This window comes from Mobula hypostoma, chromosome 12 (genome assembly GCF_963921235.1).
Source record: "Mobula hypostoma chromosome 12, sMobHyp1.1, whole genome shotgun sequence".
NCBI classification, from domain to species: Eukaryota; Metazoa; Chordata; class Chondrichthyes; order Myliobatiformes; family Myliobatidae; genus Mobula; species Mobula hypostoma.
In genome coordinates this window covers 5,543,675-5,558,968 of record NC_086108.1, presented here as the reverse complement: position 1 = coordinate 5,558,968, position 15,294 = coordinate 5,543,675, and the positions used below count along the sequence as shown (strand labels likewise).

Sequence of the window (15,294 nt, the reverse complement as noted above, 5' to 3'; positions counted from 1 at the left end):
ACCTGTTCCCATGGCTTCACATGACCCTGATCCCTGGGGGTGGGGGGGGGGTAGACAGGAGCTACACCTTGCCCAAGGGTGACCTGCAGGCCAGTGGAGAGAATGAGGGCCTTACACCTCCTTTGGTAGGGATGTACCTCCAGCCCACCAGACAAAGACACAAGAGCAGAATTTGGCCATGGCCGAATCACATTTATTATACTGATGTACTGTATATAACATGAATTTATTTGTTTTACATAACATTTACTATAAATAAATAGAGTAGAGAGAAAAGGAAAAACAAGGCAAGATATGATGGCGGAGCAGAAGAAACTATTTCTAAATGTGTGTCTTCGGGGACCTGTACCTTTTCTGGAGGATTATTGTTATATTTAACCCTATCCTCCTGCCTTCTCCTGTTAACCCCATACCAATCAAGGACTATGAATTGCCGTCTTAAGTACAAGCGTGGACTTGGCCTTCACAACCCTATGCAGCAATCAGTCCCAAAGATTCAACCCCTGGCTCAAGAAATTCCTCCTGATCTCAGTTTTAAAGTGGTATCGCTTTACCCCGAGACTGTCCCTGGGATCCGAGACTTTTTCACTAATGGAAATGTCCCCTCCACGTCCACTCTATTCAGGCCTAGCGTAGTGGATATTGGTTACTCAACTGGTAATTCAGAAAAGAGTTGCCACAACAATTTGTTATCTTGAATTTTTAAAAAGTTTAAAAACTGCTGTGATACTTTTGGAGAAACCCAACTGGTTTACTAATACCCTTAAGGAAAGGTTTAACTCCTCGTCCTACACATGATCCTAACCTGATGTAGTTCTACATGTGATTTCCATCTTATACCCAGATGTCAGACATTTATCTGCCCTCCCGAAGCAACCTATAACCCTCCTGTGTTGTATCGATTTTCCACCTTCTCAGTCGCACTGAGAATGTCACATCAGGGATGGACAGGAAACTAGCCTCAAAATTGAAAGTAAATTTATTGTCAAAGTACTTATATATCACTGTATACAACCCCCAGATTCATTTTGTTGTGGACAAACTCAATAAACTTATAGAATAAGAACTCAAACAGAATCAATGAAAGACTGTCCAACTTGGACGTTTACTCAGAGTGCAGAAGATAATAAATTGCAAATAGAAAATAGAAGAAATAATAATTCAATAAGCAATAAATATTGAGAAAATGAGATAAAGAGTCCTGAAAGTGAGCCCAATTGTTGAGGGAATATTTCAGTGATGGGGCAAGTGAAGTTATCCCTTTTTGTAACTGTTCCTGAACCTGGTGATGTGAGTCCTGGGCTCCTGGACCTTTTACCTGATGGCAACAGCGAGAAAAGATTATGGCCAGGCTAGTGGGGGTCCCTGATGAAGGAGGCTGCTTTCCTGCATAAATGCCCTGTGTTGATATGCTCAATGGTTGGAGGGATTTACCTGTGATGGCCTGGGCCATATTCACTACGTTTTGTAGAATCTTGCCCATGTCCTGAACTACTTTTTTTTTTAAATAGTTCTTTAAAATGAAAGGTTTAATTCTTTGCCTCAGGGATTTTTGGTGTAGGACGTATGCTGACACACCACCCTTTGCTATTTTGCACAGTGTGTCACTTTAAACATTTAATCTGAATTCCAAAGTAATTTTAAATTTGTTTCATTCACCCTTAAAATGAAGCAAAGTAGTGGAGGAGGATGTTGTATTCATGGAGACTGGTTGAAGTATGGTACAAAAGAGGTAAGTCTAAATTAAATCAATGTTGTGGGGTTCAACGAAGAAAGACCAGTTTTGTAATGTTCATAGCACAGGGTTTGGAAGATCCAAGGCAAAAAGTGAGGTGCACCAGTGCTGATTGAGCTGATGTGGAGATGTGCTTGGCATCAAAGAAATAAATGTCACAGTGAGGGAACTGTGCTTTTTTTAAAATATTAACGTGGATGAAATAATTCTCCACATCAAAACTAATTTTGTCCTCTACTACTAGGTGACACGATAGCGTAGCAGTTAATGGTTCAATGGTTCCATTTAATATCGGGGAATGTTTCCAGTATACAACCTGAAATTCTTACTCTTCACAGACATCCACAAAAACAGAATGAATGACAGGAAAAATGTTAGAACCCCACAGCCCCTCCCACACACAAGCCGCAGCAAAGCATCACCTTTTCCCCCACCTGCCACCATGCAAGCAATAGCAAAGCCCTCAGAGACCATGATCTAGAGTCCATCAAAAACTACTGTCCATCTCAAAAGTTTGACATGCCACAGTCTCTCTCTCTCACTGACAAAGGAGAGAGAGGTATCACTCCTACCACAGCAAGAGGAACTCTTATTACAGCTCAAGATATTCCAGAGCTTGGAGTCCAATTCCAATGTCATCTGCAAGGAGTTTGTATGTTCTCCCAGTGACTGCGTGGGTTTCCTCCGGGTACTCCAGTTTCCCTGACAGTCCAAAGGCATAGATTAATTGGCCATTGTAAACTGCCCCGTGATTTGACTAGTGTTAAATAGGTGGGTTGCTGGGCAGTGCGTCTCGTTGGGCTGAAAGGACCAGTTCTGTGCTGTATCTCTATAAATATATAAATAAATGTTGCTGAGGAAGGGGAATTGTCTTGGCTTCCCATTAACTATTAGCCATTCACTTCCCGGTGAGCAGTTAGAGAGCACGAGAAGCCAGGATGTGGCTGGACTTGGACCTACCCATAATGTCTCTCTGCTGACTGGCCTTACACAAGTAGGTGAGTTAAGCCAGGACCTGAGGAGCTGTAGTCCAGCACCTCCAGAAGAGGAAAAGATTCCCGATTTTTCTGGAAGACATTTTAACAGGAATCTCTGAGCTGCAGTTAGTCTCCTGATTTTTTTTAAATGTAGGTACATTAATCCAAATACTGAAGTTCCACAAAATGTAAAAAAAAATCTTCTCATTTTGTATAAATCTGGGATATAATTTTACATGTACCAAGTTACACAGATTAAAATAAAAGGCTTTTCAAAAATGGCAGCATCTTGGTCTTCCTATTTACACTCTTGTGTTTGCTTCAGATGAGTGCATTTTCTATCATCTGATATGCAGAAGTCCTTCAACCATTCCAATGTCTCCAGGGGACCTCAGTAATAGACAGGAGAAATTCTGTAGATACTGGAAATCTGAAGCAACACACACAAAATGCTCATTGAACTCAGCAGGTTAGGTAGCATCAATGAAAATTAATAAATAGTCTACGTTTTGGCCCGATTTCCTTCTTCAGGACTGAGAAAGAAGGGGGTAGATGCCAGAATAGAAAGGGGAGAGGGGAAAGAGGCTAGCTGGAAGGTGATAGGTGAAGTCAGGTGGGTGTGAAAGGTCAAGGATTGGAGAGGAGGGAATCTGGTAGGGGAGGAGAGTGGACCGTAGGAGAAGGAGACTCAGGGGAAATAATAGGCAGGTGAGAAGAAGTAAAAGGTTAGAGTGGGGGATAGAGGAAGGTGGAGGGAATTTGTTTACCAAAAGGAGAAACTGATATTCATGCCATCTGGTTGGAGGCATTTTAGGTGTTGCTCCTCCATTCCGATGGTGGCCTCATCTTAGTACAAGAGGCCATGGATCGACATGTCGGAACGGGAATGGGAATGGGAATTAAACTGTGGTAATCGGGCAGTCCTGCTTGTGTCGGATGGTGCAGAGGTGCTCAATGAAGCAGTCCCACAATTTATAACGGGTCTCACCAATGTTGAGGAGGCTGCATCAGGAGCACCAGACACAAAAGATATTTATCTTATTCATTCCCCAATCTTACCTCAGAGGTCATTCTGAGTTACTAGTTTAATTTGTAAATACTATAATTTTTCTTGATTCACAGTTTTCCCAAGATTGTGTCAGAGAAGTCTGCAATCACTTTTACCATGTAATGACAGCAAACACCAGCCACTTAGCTGTCATTGCAACTGCAATAATCCAGCTGAAACATTTGAATATACTTTATAAGCAGAATCATTGGTTATAATGTAATGTGTAAGATGAAACTGTTACATAGTGTTGTATCTGACTTCACGAACATGAAAAAATCTGCAGATGCTGGAAATCCAGAACAACACACACACACACACACACACACACACAACTGACCTGCTGACTCAGCAGGTCAGGCAGCATCTATGGAACTGTATTAAGAGTCAACATTTCAGACCGAGACTCTTCATCAAGACCGGAAAAAGGGATGAGAAGTCAGAGCAGGAAGGTGGGGAAGGAGGGAGAAAGGAGTACAAGGTGGTAGGCAATAGGTGAAACCGGGAGAGAGGAGAGGTGAAGAAAAGAGCTTGGAAGTTGATTGGTAAAAAAGATAATGGGCTGGAGAAGGGGGAATCTGAGAGGAGAGGACAGAAGACCATGGAAGAAAGGGAAGGGAGGAGCACCAGAGGGAGGTTATGAGCAGGTAAGGAGACAAGGTAAGAGAGGGAAATGGGAATGGGGGAATGGTGGGGGCAATTACTAGGAGTTCCAAGAAATTGATGTTGGTACTATCACGTAGGAGGCTACCCAGACAATATAAGGCCACTGGGAGATCCCACTTTTTGTGGCGGACAGAGAGAAGGTGTTCAACAAAGCAGTCTCCCAGGAAGAAAGCATGACCTGGGTAGTGTGGATTTCTGATGATGGCTACAAAAAGCAGAATTTGCCAGGTGGCCACCCATTTCAATTCTACTTCCCAGTCTCATTTCGACATGTCACTCCTTGGCCTCCTTGACTGCTGTGATGAGTCCACACTCAAGTTGGAGGAGCAACACCTTATATTCTATCTGGGTAGCCTCCAACCTGATAGAATGAACATCAATTTCTCGAACTTCCCTTCCCTTTCTTCCATGGTTATTGGAGCTGAATTGGGCCATTCGGCCCATCGAGTCTGCTCTGCCATTCCAGCATGGCTGATTTATTATCCCTGTCAATCCCATTCTCCAGCCTTCGCTCAGTAAGCTTTGAAACCATTACTAATCAAGAACCTATCAACCTCCATTTTAAATACGAATACCCTATGACCTGGCCTCTACAGCCATCAATTGCAATGAATTCCACAGATTCACCACCCTCCAGCTAAAGAAATCCCTCCTCAACTCTGTTCTAAATAGAGATTCTTGTATTTTGAGGCATCTTGCTCTGATCCTAAACTCCCCCTCTACAGGAAACATTCTTTCCATGTTTAGGTCTTTCAATATTTGAAAGGATTTAACGAGGTCACCCTCATTCTCATTCTTCTAAACTCCAGTGAGTACAGGCCCAGAGCCATCAAAGTTCCTCATATGTTAACTCTTTCATTCCTGAGATCATTTTTGTAAACCTTCTCAGGACCCTCTCCAAACCCAGCACATTTTTTTAAGACATGGGCACAAAACTGCTCACAATACACCAAATGTGATCTGACTAATGCCTTATAAAGCCTCAGCATTACATCCTTGCTCTTATATCCTAGTCCTCTTGAAATGAGTGCTAACATTGCATTTGCCTTCCTCACCACTGACTCAACCTTCAGGAAATCCTACACTAGGACTCCCAAGTCCCTTTGCACCAACAATTTCTGAATTTGCTCCCTGTTTAGAAAATAGTCTACACCTTTATTCTAAGACCATAAACTTCCCTACACTAAATTCCATCTGCCACTTCTTTGACCAGTCTCCCAACCTGTCCAAGTCCTTCTGCAGACTCCCTGCTTCCTCAATGCCACCTGCCCCCATATTATCTTTGTATTACCCATCAACATGGCCACAAAACCATCAATTCTGTCAAACAGATCATTGACATACTGTATATTGTAAAAAGAAACTGTCCCAATACAACCCCTACAAAACATCACAAGTCACCACTAGCCAACCAGAAAAGCCCCTCTTCATTCCCAATCTTTGCCTCCTGTCAGCAGCCAATGCTCTACCTATGCTAGTATCTTTGTAATACCATGGGCTTTTATCTTGTTTAGCAGCCTCATGTATGGCACCATGTCAAAGACCTTTTGAAAGTACAACTAAACAAAATCCACTGACTCTCCTCTGTCTATCCTGTCTATTATCTCTTCAAATAATTCCTGCATATCTTAAACACGAGAAAGTCTACAGATGCTGGAATTCCAAAGCAACACAGACAAAATGCTGAAGAACTCAGCAGGTCAGGCAGCATCTGTGGAAATGAATAAACAGTCCAAGTTTCGGGCTGAGACCCTTCTTCAGGACTGGAAAGGAAGGGAGAAGCTGCCAGAATAAAAAGATGGTGGGGGGAAAGGGGAAGGAGGATAGCGAGAAGGTGATAGCTGAAGCCAGGTGGATGAGAAAGGTGAAAGATTGGAGAGGAAGAAATCTGATGGGAGAGGAGAATGGACCATAACAGAAAGGGAAAGTGGAAGGAACCCAGTGGGAGGCAATAGACAGATAAGAAGAGGTAAGAAGTCAAGGTAGGGAATAGAAGAAAAGGGTTGGGGGAACAACATTTCAAACAAGATTTTCCATTAAAGAAATCATCTGACTTCACAAACATGAAGACAACTGCAGATGCTGGAAATCCAGAGCAACACACACAAAATGCTGGAGGAACTCAGCAGGCCAGGCGGCATTTGTGGAGGCGCATGCAGTCGACGTTTTAGGCTGAGATCCTTCAACAGGACACTTCTCCATAGATGCTGCCTGGCCTGCCGAGTTCCTCCAGTATTTTGTGTGTGCTGCTATGTTGACTTCAGCCTATTTTATCCTGTGCCTCCAAGTACCCCAAAACCTCATTCTTAATAACGGACTCCAACATTCTCCCAACCACTGAAGTAGGGCTAACTGGCCTACACACATAAATGGAGATACATAGATGATCCTAATGGAAACAAAATGTAAATATTGTAAATTGAAATTGAAATCTTGTATCTGGGGATGATCTTTGCATTGGAGTTAATGTGTTACTGTTGTTCTCCAAGTTTGGATACTAATGCAGACACATTGTATGACATTGTCTCAAGAACTCCCGTACTCACGTAGGTTTCCTGTAAGACTTCAAGTTACACAATAAACCACCATATTTGGCCATTGGGGATTAACATCATATTTAAAGATCAAAATGGTGTATAATTTCAGCATCTTTTTCCATAATTAATAATAAGGCCTTATATCTGACAAGACATTTGGTATGCCATCCAAAGTTCAAAATTCAAAGTAAATTTATTCTCTAAGTACGTACAGTATATGCCACCATATACTACCTGGAGATTCATTTTCAATGTTCAAAGTACATTTATTATAAAAATATGTATACATTACACAACCTTGAGATTCTTCTCCTTACAGGCAGCCACTAAGCAAAGAAACCCAAAAGACCGTCAAACCCTTAATGTGCAGAGAGAGGGAAAGAACTGTGCAGACAATAAAAGAAAGCAAGTAGCATTTAGAATGAACATGAGTCCTCAGACACGAAGCCTGGAGCAGGCCACAGCATCAGCATCAGTTTAGCATTGTGTGGAGTAAACATCGCGAAGCAGTGAACAGAACCAACCCCCACCTCTGTTCCGGTCCCAACACCCTGGCTTGGGGGAAGAAACTGCTGCCCAGTCTGGTCACGAGAGCCCGAATGTTTCGGTGCCTTTTGCCAGATGGCAGGAGGGAGAAGAGTTTGTATGAGGGGTGCGTGGGCTCCTTCATAATGCTGATTGTTTTATGGATGCAGTGTGTGGTATAAATGTTTGTAATGGCAGGAAGAGAGACCCCAATGATCTTCTCGGCTGACCTCACTATCCACTGCAGGGTCTTGCAATCCAAGATGGTACAATTTCCGAACCAGGCAGTGATGCAGATGCTCAGGATGCTCTCAATACAACCTCTGTAGAATGTGGTGAGGATGGTGGGTGGGAGATGGACTTTTCTCAGCCTTCGCAGAAAGTAGAGATGCTGCTGGGCTTTCTTTGCTATGGAGCTGGTGTTGAGGGACCAGGTGAGATTCTCCGCCAGGTGAACACCAAGAAATTTGGTGCTCTTAACGATCTCTACGGAGGAGTCGTCGATGTTCAGCAGAGAGTGGTCGCTCCATGTCCTCCTGAAGTCAACAACCACCTCTTTTGTTTTGTTCACATTCAGAGACAGGTTGTTGGCTCTGCACCAGTCCGTTAGCCGCTGCACCTCCTCTCTGTATGCTGACTCATCGTTCTTGCTGATGAGACCCATCACGGTCGTGTCATCGGCGAACTTGATGATGTGGTTCAAGCTGTGTGTTGCAGAACAGTCGTGGGTCAGCAGAGTGAACAGCAGTGGACTGAGCACTCAACCCTGGGGGGCCCCCGTGCTCAGTGTGATGGTGTTGGAGATGCTGCTTCCAATCTGGACTGACTGAGGTCTCCCAGTCAGGAAGTCTAGGATCCAGTTGCAGAGGGAGGTGTTCAGGCCCAGTAGGCTCAGCTTTCCAATCAGTTTCTGAGGAATGATTGTGTTGAATGTTGAACTGAAGTCTATGAACAGCCTCCGAACGTACATGTCTTTTTTGTCCAGGTGGGTTAGGGCCAGATGGAGGGTGATGGCAATGACGTCGTCTGTTGAACAGTTGGGACGGTACATGAACTGCAGGGGGTCCAGTGAGGGGGGCAGCAGGGTCTTGATACTCATGGCGAGCCTCTCGAAACACTTCATGATGATGGATGTGAGTGCAATGGGACAGTAGTCGTTGAGGCAGGACACTGAAGGCTTTGGCATGGGGACGATTACCATAATTACCCATGTCTAGGTAATAATCCATATTTACCCTATGTACGGGTAGTACCATAGTTACACAATAGTAACGCATCCTTCGTTAGGATGCTGTTCATCGACTATAGTTCAACATTTAATACCATCATTCCCACAATCTTGATTGAGAAGTTGCAGAACCTGGGCCTCTGTACCCCCCTCTGTAATTGGATCCTCGACTTCCTAACCAGAAGACCACAATCTGTGCGGATTGGTGATAACATATCCCCTTCACTGCCGATCAACACTGGTGCACCTCAGGGGTGTGTGCTTAGCCCACTGCTCTACTCTCTGTCTACACATGACTGTGTGGCGAGGCATAGCTCAAACACCATCTACAAATCAGCTGACGATACAACCATTGTCAGCAGAATCTCAGGTGGTGATGAGAGGGCGTACAGGAGTGAGATATGCCAACTAGTGGAATGCTGTCACAGCAACAACCTGGCACTCAACGTCAGAAAGACGAAGGAGCTGATTGTGGACTTCAGGAAGGGCAAGACGAAGGAAAACATACCAATCCTCATAGAGGGATCGGATGTGGAGAGTGAGCAGCTTCAAGTTCCTGATCTCTGAGGATCTAACCTGGTCCTAGTATATTGATGTAGTCATAAAGAAAGCAAGACAGCTGCTATACTTTATTAGGAGTTTGAAGCGATTTGGCATGTCAACAAATACACTCAAAAACTTCTATAGTTGTACTGTGGAGAGCATTCTGACAGGCTGCATCACTGTCTGGTATGGAGGGGCTACTGCACAGGACCGAAAGGAAGCTGCAGAGGGTTGTAAATCTAGTCAGTTCCATCTTCAGTACTAACCTAAAAAGTACCCAGGACATCTTTAGAGAGTGGTGTCTCAGAAAGGCAGCGTCCATTATTAAGGACCTCCAGCACCCAGGACATGCCCTTTTCTCACTGTTACCATCAGGTAGGAGGTACAGAAGCCTGAAGGCACACACTCAGCATTTCAGGAACAGCTTCTTCCCCTCTGCCATCCAATTGCTAAATGGACATTGAAGCTTTGGACACTACCTCACTTTTTAAAATATACAGTTTTTCTGTTTTTGCAAATTTTTAAATAATCTATTCGGTATACGTAATTGATTTACTTGTTTATTTATTATTTTGTTTTATTTTATTTATTATTACTATATTTTTCTCTCTCTCTGGTAGATTATGTATTGCATTGAACTGCTGCTAAGTTAACAAATTTCACATCACATGCCGGTGATAATAAACCTGTTTCTGATTCTGGGTATTGTCCATTGTTACCCCATTTCCGTGCATTGTCCATAGTTATCCAATATCTGGATAATGTCCATAGTTACCCCATGTTGAGATATTGTGCATATTTAAACCATGTCTAGATATACCCCCATTTCTTGTATTGTCCATAGTTATTCCATGTCTAGGCATGACCAAAGTTACCCTATGTGTAGACAATGTCCATAATTACCCCACATCTATGTACTCTCTATAGTTACCCCATGTCTGGATATTGTTCATAGTTACCCCATGTCTAGATATTGTCTGTAGTTACCCCATGTCTAGATATTGTCCCTGTGTGTGGGAGTATTTGCTCACAGGGTGCGTGTGAAGTGTCTAGCGCAGTAGTGTAGTAGTGCTTGTAATTAGTGCATGCTGCATGCTGTAAGCCGCACAGTGCTCTCTGCTTACAGCTATTGCCGCTGGCTGGCCTTCTTAATAGAGGGTGAAAAGAGGAGCCGAATGTGTAAGCCTCCTCCTGCCAGTACAGAGCCTCTCCACCACCATGACTCCTCCTCGGAGCCACACACGGGAACTGGGTATCTTACAGTCCCAGGCCAAACTACAGGGGATCTTGGAGCAGCAGTGGGCCCCAGAGACGTGGCGTGCAGGCCCACCACTGTGTGGACACGCCCTGGCACCCGCCAACCACTGTCCTGGCTGTGGACAAATAGCCCCACTGCCTTGTGGTAGGTCTGTTGAAACAAGGCTAAGGCTGCACACCCTGACAGAAAAGCAATGTGCTGGCGGCGTGCAATAGGTGGGCCTTAACAGACCAAGGACCTGGCAGCCAAGATGTGGGACCAGTTGTCTTGGGACCACCCTTGCCACCAGGATTTACCTCATCATGGTGAAGATAGTGCTGCTGGGGATGGCGCACCCCCTGTGGCACTTTAAAATCTTCCTTGCGCAGGTCTCCACCTCTGACCGTGGTGAACAGTACCTAGATATTGACCAGAGTTACCCCATGTCTATGTATTGTCCATAGTTACCCCATGTCTAGCTAATGTCTATAGTTACCCTATGTCTAGATATTGTCTATAGTTACCCCATGTCTAAATATTGTCTGTAGTTACCCCATGTCTAGATATTGTCCAGAATTACCCCATGTCTAGATATTGTCTGTAGTTACCCACGTCTAGATATTGTCCATGGTTACCCCATTTTATTGGTATTGTCCACACTGAACTCATGTCAGGCTATTGTCAGTAGTAACCCTATGTATATGTATTGTCTATAGATACCGTTTATCTAGATATTGTCCAATATTACCCAGTGTCCAGGTATTGTGTACAGTTCCCCCCATGTCTAGGTAACCCATAGTTACTAACTATGGATGGACAATCATCTGTTTGAACTTCTTCCGTCTGGCAGACGTTATAAGATTTTCTATGCCCGCACTTCCAGACTGAAAAATAGCTTTTTCCCCAGAGCTATAATTGCTCAAGCATCATCCATAAATTTGTTACATATCTACTTTTAATACTGGTTTTATGGCTGTCACACATCTGAGTTGTGCTTTTGTACTGCTGGACATTGCTTGTACTGGCTGGTTACTTGATTTTATTTATTGTTTATTTATTTTATTTGTTGTTTTATAGCATTGAGTACGAGAGTTGCAAACTCATTTTCGCTGTATTAGTGCATGACAAATTGTACTATGCAATGACAATAAAGATATTTCATTTCATCCTATGGACAATACCTAGACATGGGATAACTACAGACAATATCTAGACATGGGGTAACTATGGACAATATCTCAACATGGGGTAACTTTGGACAATATCTAAACATGGGGTAACTACAGACAATATCTAGACATGGGGTAACTATGGACAATATCTCAACATGGGGTAACTCTGGACAATATCTAAACATGGGGTAACTACGGACAATACCTAGACATGGGGTAACTATGGACAATATCTAGTCATGGGGTAACTCTGGACAATATCTAAACATGGGGTAACTACAGACAATATCTAGACATGGGGTAACTATGGACAATATCTCAACATGGGGTAACTTTGAACAATACATAGACATGGGGTAACGATGGACATTATCTAGACATGGGGTAATTGTGAACAATATGTACACATGGGGTAACTTTTGGTTATGCCTGGACATGGGGTAACTATGGTGATGTCTAGACATGGGGTAACTATTGAAAATACCTAGACATGGGGTAACTATGGTAATGTCTACTCACAATGCGGTGGAGGAACTCAGCAGCTCAGTCAGCATCAGTTGAAAAGATTAGTCGATGTTTCGGACCGAAACCCTTTGTCCTGACGAAGGGTTTCCGCCCAAAGCGTTGACTAATCTTTTCAACTGATGCTGACTGACCTGCTGAGTTCCTCTAGCACATTGTGAGTGTTCCTTTGACAACAGCATCTGCAGATTATTTTGTGTTTATGGTAATATCTAGACATGAGGTAATTGTGGACAATATCTACACATGGGGTAACAATGGTAATGCCTAGACATGGGATAACTATGGAGAGTACCTAGACATGGGGTAATTATGGACAATATCTACTGTCCACAACTACCCCTTGCCCAGATAGTGTCCATAGTTACTCCAATTGGACACGGCACATCACGATGATGATGACGATCCCAATTCTGACCGTACCCCAGGTCTATGCGTCGCCCATTCCAAAGAAATGGAATGGGTATGTAGAGACTTTCATTGCCTGACTCTAGTCTGGGCGATATTCACAGATACCCGCCATCTGCCGACGTTGCCTCTGGTTAGCCCACCCCGCCCATCTCCAGGCGCGGCCCTCTGATTGGCTGTTTCTGATCTGTCACTGTCTCGTTATCTCGTCTCCCTAGTAACTGGTTGTAGGTCGTCTTCCCGTCGGGCGCCCGGAGATGACGTTGGGCGCGCCGCGGAGCCAACATGGTGTCTGTGACTCTCGGTAAGTGCCGGGTGAACCCGCTCATGGTGTCGGCGGCAGATTGAGATGCGGATCTCGGGTTGGGGCGAGAAGACCGATCTTGGTCCTGGGGAGGGGGGAGAGGCCTCGGAACTCGGCGGCGAATCCAGATACGTCTCCTTGATTGAGAAATGGGCTCCAGGGCCTGGGGAGGGACGAGCAGCCCCAGAGCTCGGTGGCGGCGAAGTCCAGCCGATCCCTGTCCCGCTCCCAGCCCGGCCCGGACCAGCGGCCTTCCGTCTCCCATAACGCAGGGACTGGAGCACAGAACCCAGGGAGAGTGCCTGCCGACTGGCTGAAGCTGTGCTCGGCTCCAATCCTAACCCCTACCCCTCCCCACCTTTTTTATTCTGGCGTCTTCCCCCTTCCTTTCCAGTCCTGTTAAAGGGTCTCGGCCACGAACGTTGTCTTTTTATTCCTTTCGATTGGTGCTGCCTGACCTGCCAAGTTCCTCCAGCATTACGTGTGTGAGTTGCTTTGCATTTACAGCATCTGCAGACCCTCTCGTCTCGAAAGAACTCCTTTTGCTTCCAATCTAATTCGACAGGAAGAGCAGCAGCTGTTTTTTTGTAGGCAGCAAGATGTCACAAACCCCTCGAGGCAATGACCAGCTCGTCTATTTTTGACGTGGCTGGCTGGTTACATTTTCTGGAACAGGACAATCACTTTCAAAAATCTTATAAGATCATTCAGCCCTTAAAAAGGCCGGGCATTTTTAAACCAAAATTAATACCATTGCACTAAGAAAATATGAAAGCTCAAAAAAACCCCTAAAATTCATTACTATATACTCGTTTCAACATTAATACTCCTTCCATTACTTCCACTTCAAGCAAGTTATCACTCAAAAACCCCTTTGGTGCAGCCTGGGGGAGGCCGAGCCAAGGCCCATCTACCTCCCGTCCTGAAGTAACTTGGCCCAAAATGTCAACTCTCATTCGTTGTCCATAGTTGCTGCCTGATCTCCTGTGTTTCTTGGTGTACTTTGAATTTTCAGTGGAATCCTGTGGCCAGTTGGGTGACAGCTTGCTTGGATTATCTGAGATACAGAATTCAGACACAGGCAATGGGACAAATATTAGAACATAGAAATTTACAACCCATTACAGGCCCTTCGGCCCACAATGTTGTGCCGACCATGTAACCTACTCTAGAAACTGCCTAGAATTTCCCCAGCGCATAGCCCTCTATTTTTCTAAGCTCCATGTACTTATCTAAGAGTATCTTAAAAGACCCTTTTGTATCCGCTTCCACCACTGCCACGAGCAGTGCATTCCATGCACACAGCACTCTGTGTGGAAAAACCTACCCCTGACATCCTCTCGGTACCTATTTCCAAGCACCTTAAAACTGTACCCCCTCGTGTTAGCCCTGGGAAAAAGCCTCTGGCTATATCCACACAATCAAAGCCTCTCATCATATTATACACTGTGTTAACATTAAAGCATTGAAGCAAGTGTATAGTAATGAATTTCTTTTTAGGCAAATTCAACTTTTGATTAATTTGCAACCACAGATGGATTGGAAGGGCTGAATGAACTTGTACTTGTATAACTGGTGAATGTTCCGGAAAAGGTTGTGACTGGCTATGCTGATCATTTGCTTTATGAGGGTTTGTGACAGCTGCTGCACCTCATGTCATATGGCCTGGAAGCAAAAGGGGTTCTGTAGTGATAATACACTGGAGAAAGTCTGCAGATGCTGGAAATCCAGAGCAGCTCTCTCAAAATGCTGGAGGAACTCAGCAGGTCAGGCAGCGTCTATGAAAAGCCAACGTTTCAGGCCTAGACCCTTCTTCATGACTGGAAAGGAAGGGGAAAGATGCCAGAATAAAAAGGTGGAGAGAGAAGAAGGACGAGAGCTAGAAGGTGATAGGTGAAGCCAGGTTGGTGGAAAGGTGAAGGGGAGAGTGGACTATAAGAGGAAGGGCATCAGGGGGAGGTGATAGGTAGGTGAGAAGAGGTTAGAGGCCGAAGTGGGGAATAGATGAGGAGGGGAAGGAATTTTTTTTTACTGAGAGGAGAATCTGATATTCGTGCCATGAGGTTGGAGGCTACCCAGATGGAATATAAGATGTTGTTCCACCACCCTGAGAGTGGCCTCATGCCATAAGGTGTGGTCCCAGCTCTTGAAAAGAATGTGAAAGAACGGAACTGGTTTCAGTCAATTGTTTATAACCTTTGACTTTAAAACAATTCACACCCTATAGCGATGTCGTTTTGTTTTTAAGCTTGTAATTTGAAGCTCAAAGCTGCAGTTACTTGTACATTATACACAGAAGAAGCTACTTTCTTGTATTGAAAGGTATTCATAACCGCTTTGGACACAAAATAATTTTACTTTGAACTTTGAAATTAGTGGACCAACAACCCAG

General features: G+C 44.3%; 1 protein-coding gene across 5 annotated transcripts in view; it reads left to right on the top strand.

Annotated features, from left to right (window-relative positions):
• The first annotated feature begins 12,812 nt into the window (after positions 1-12,812).
• Positions 12,813-15,294, top strand: part of c12h19orf47 (chromosome 12 C19orf47 homolog) — a 94,874-nt gene continuing 92,392 nt past the window's right edge. The window contains exon 1 of one of the 5 annotated variants that reach the window (XM_063063534.1): positions 12,813-12,902. In XM_063063534.1, coding sequence (XP_062919604.1) covers positions 12,884-12,902 — 19 coding nt within the window. In that variant the 5' untranslated portion in view covers positions 12,813-12,883. The remainder of the gene's footprint in view (positions 12,903-15,294) is intronic. The other 4 variants (XM_063063535.1, XM_063063531.1, XM_063063533.1 and 1 more) reach the window with 4 other exon arrangements.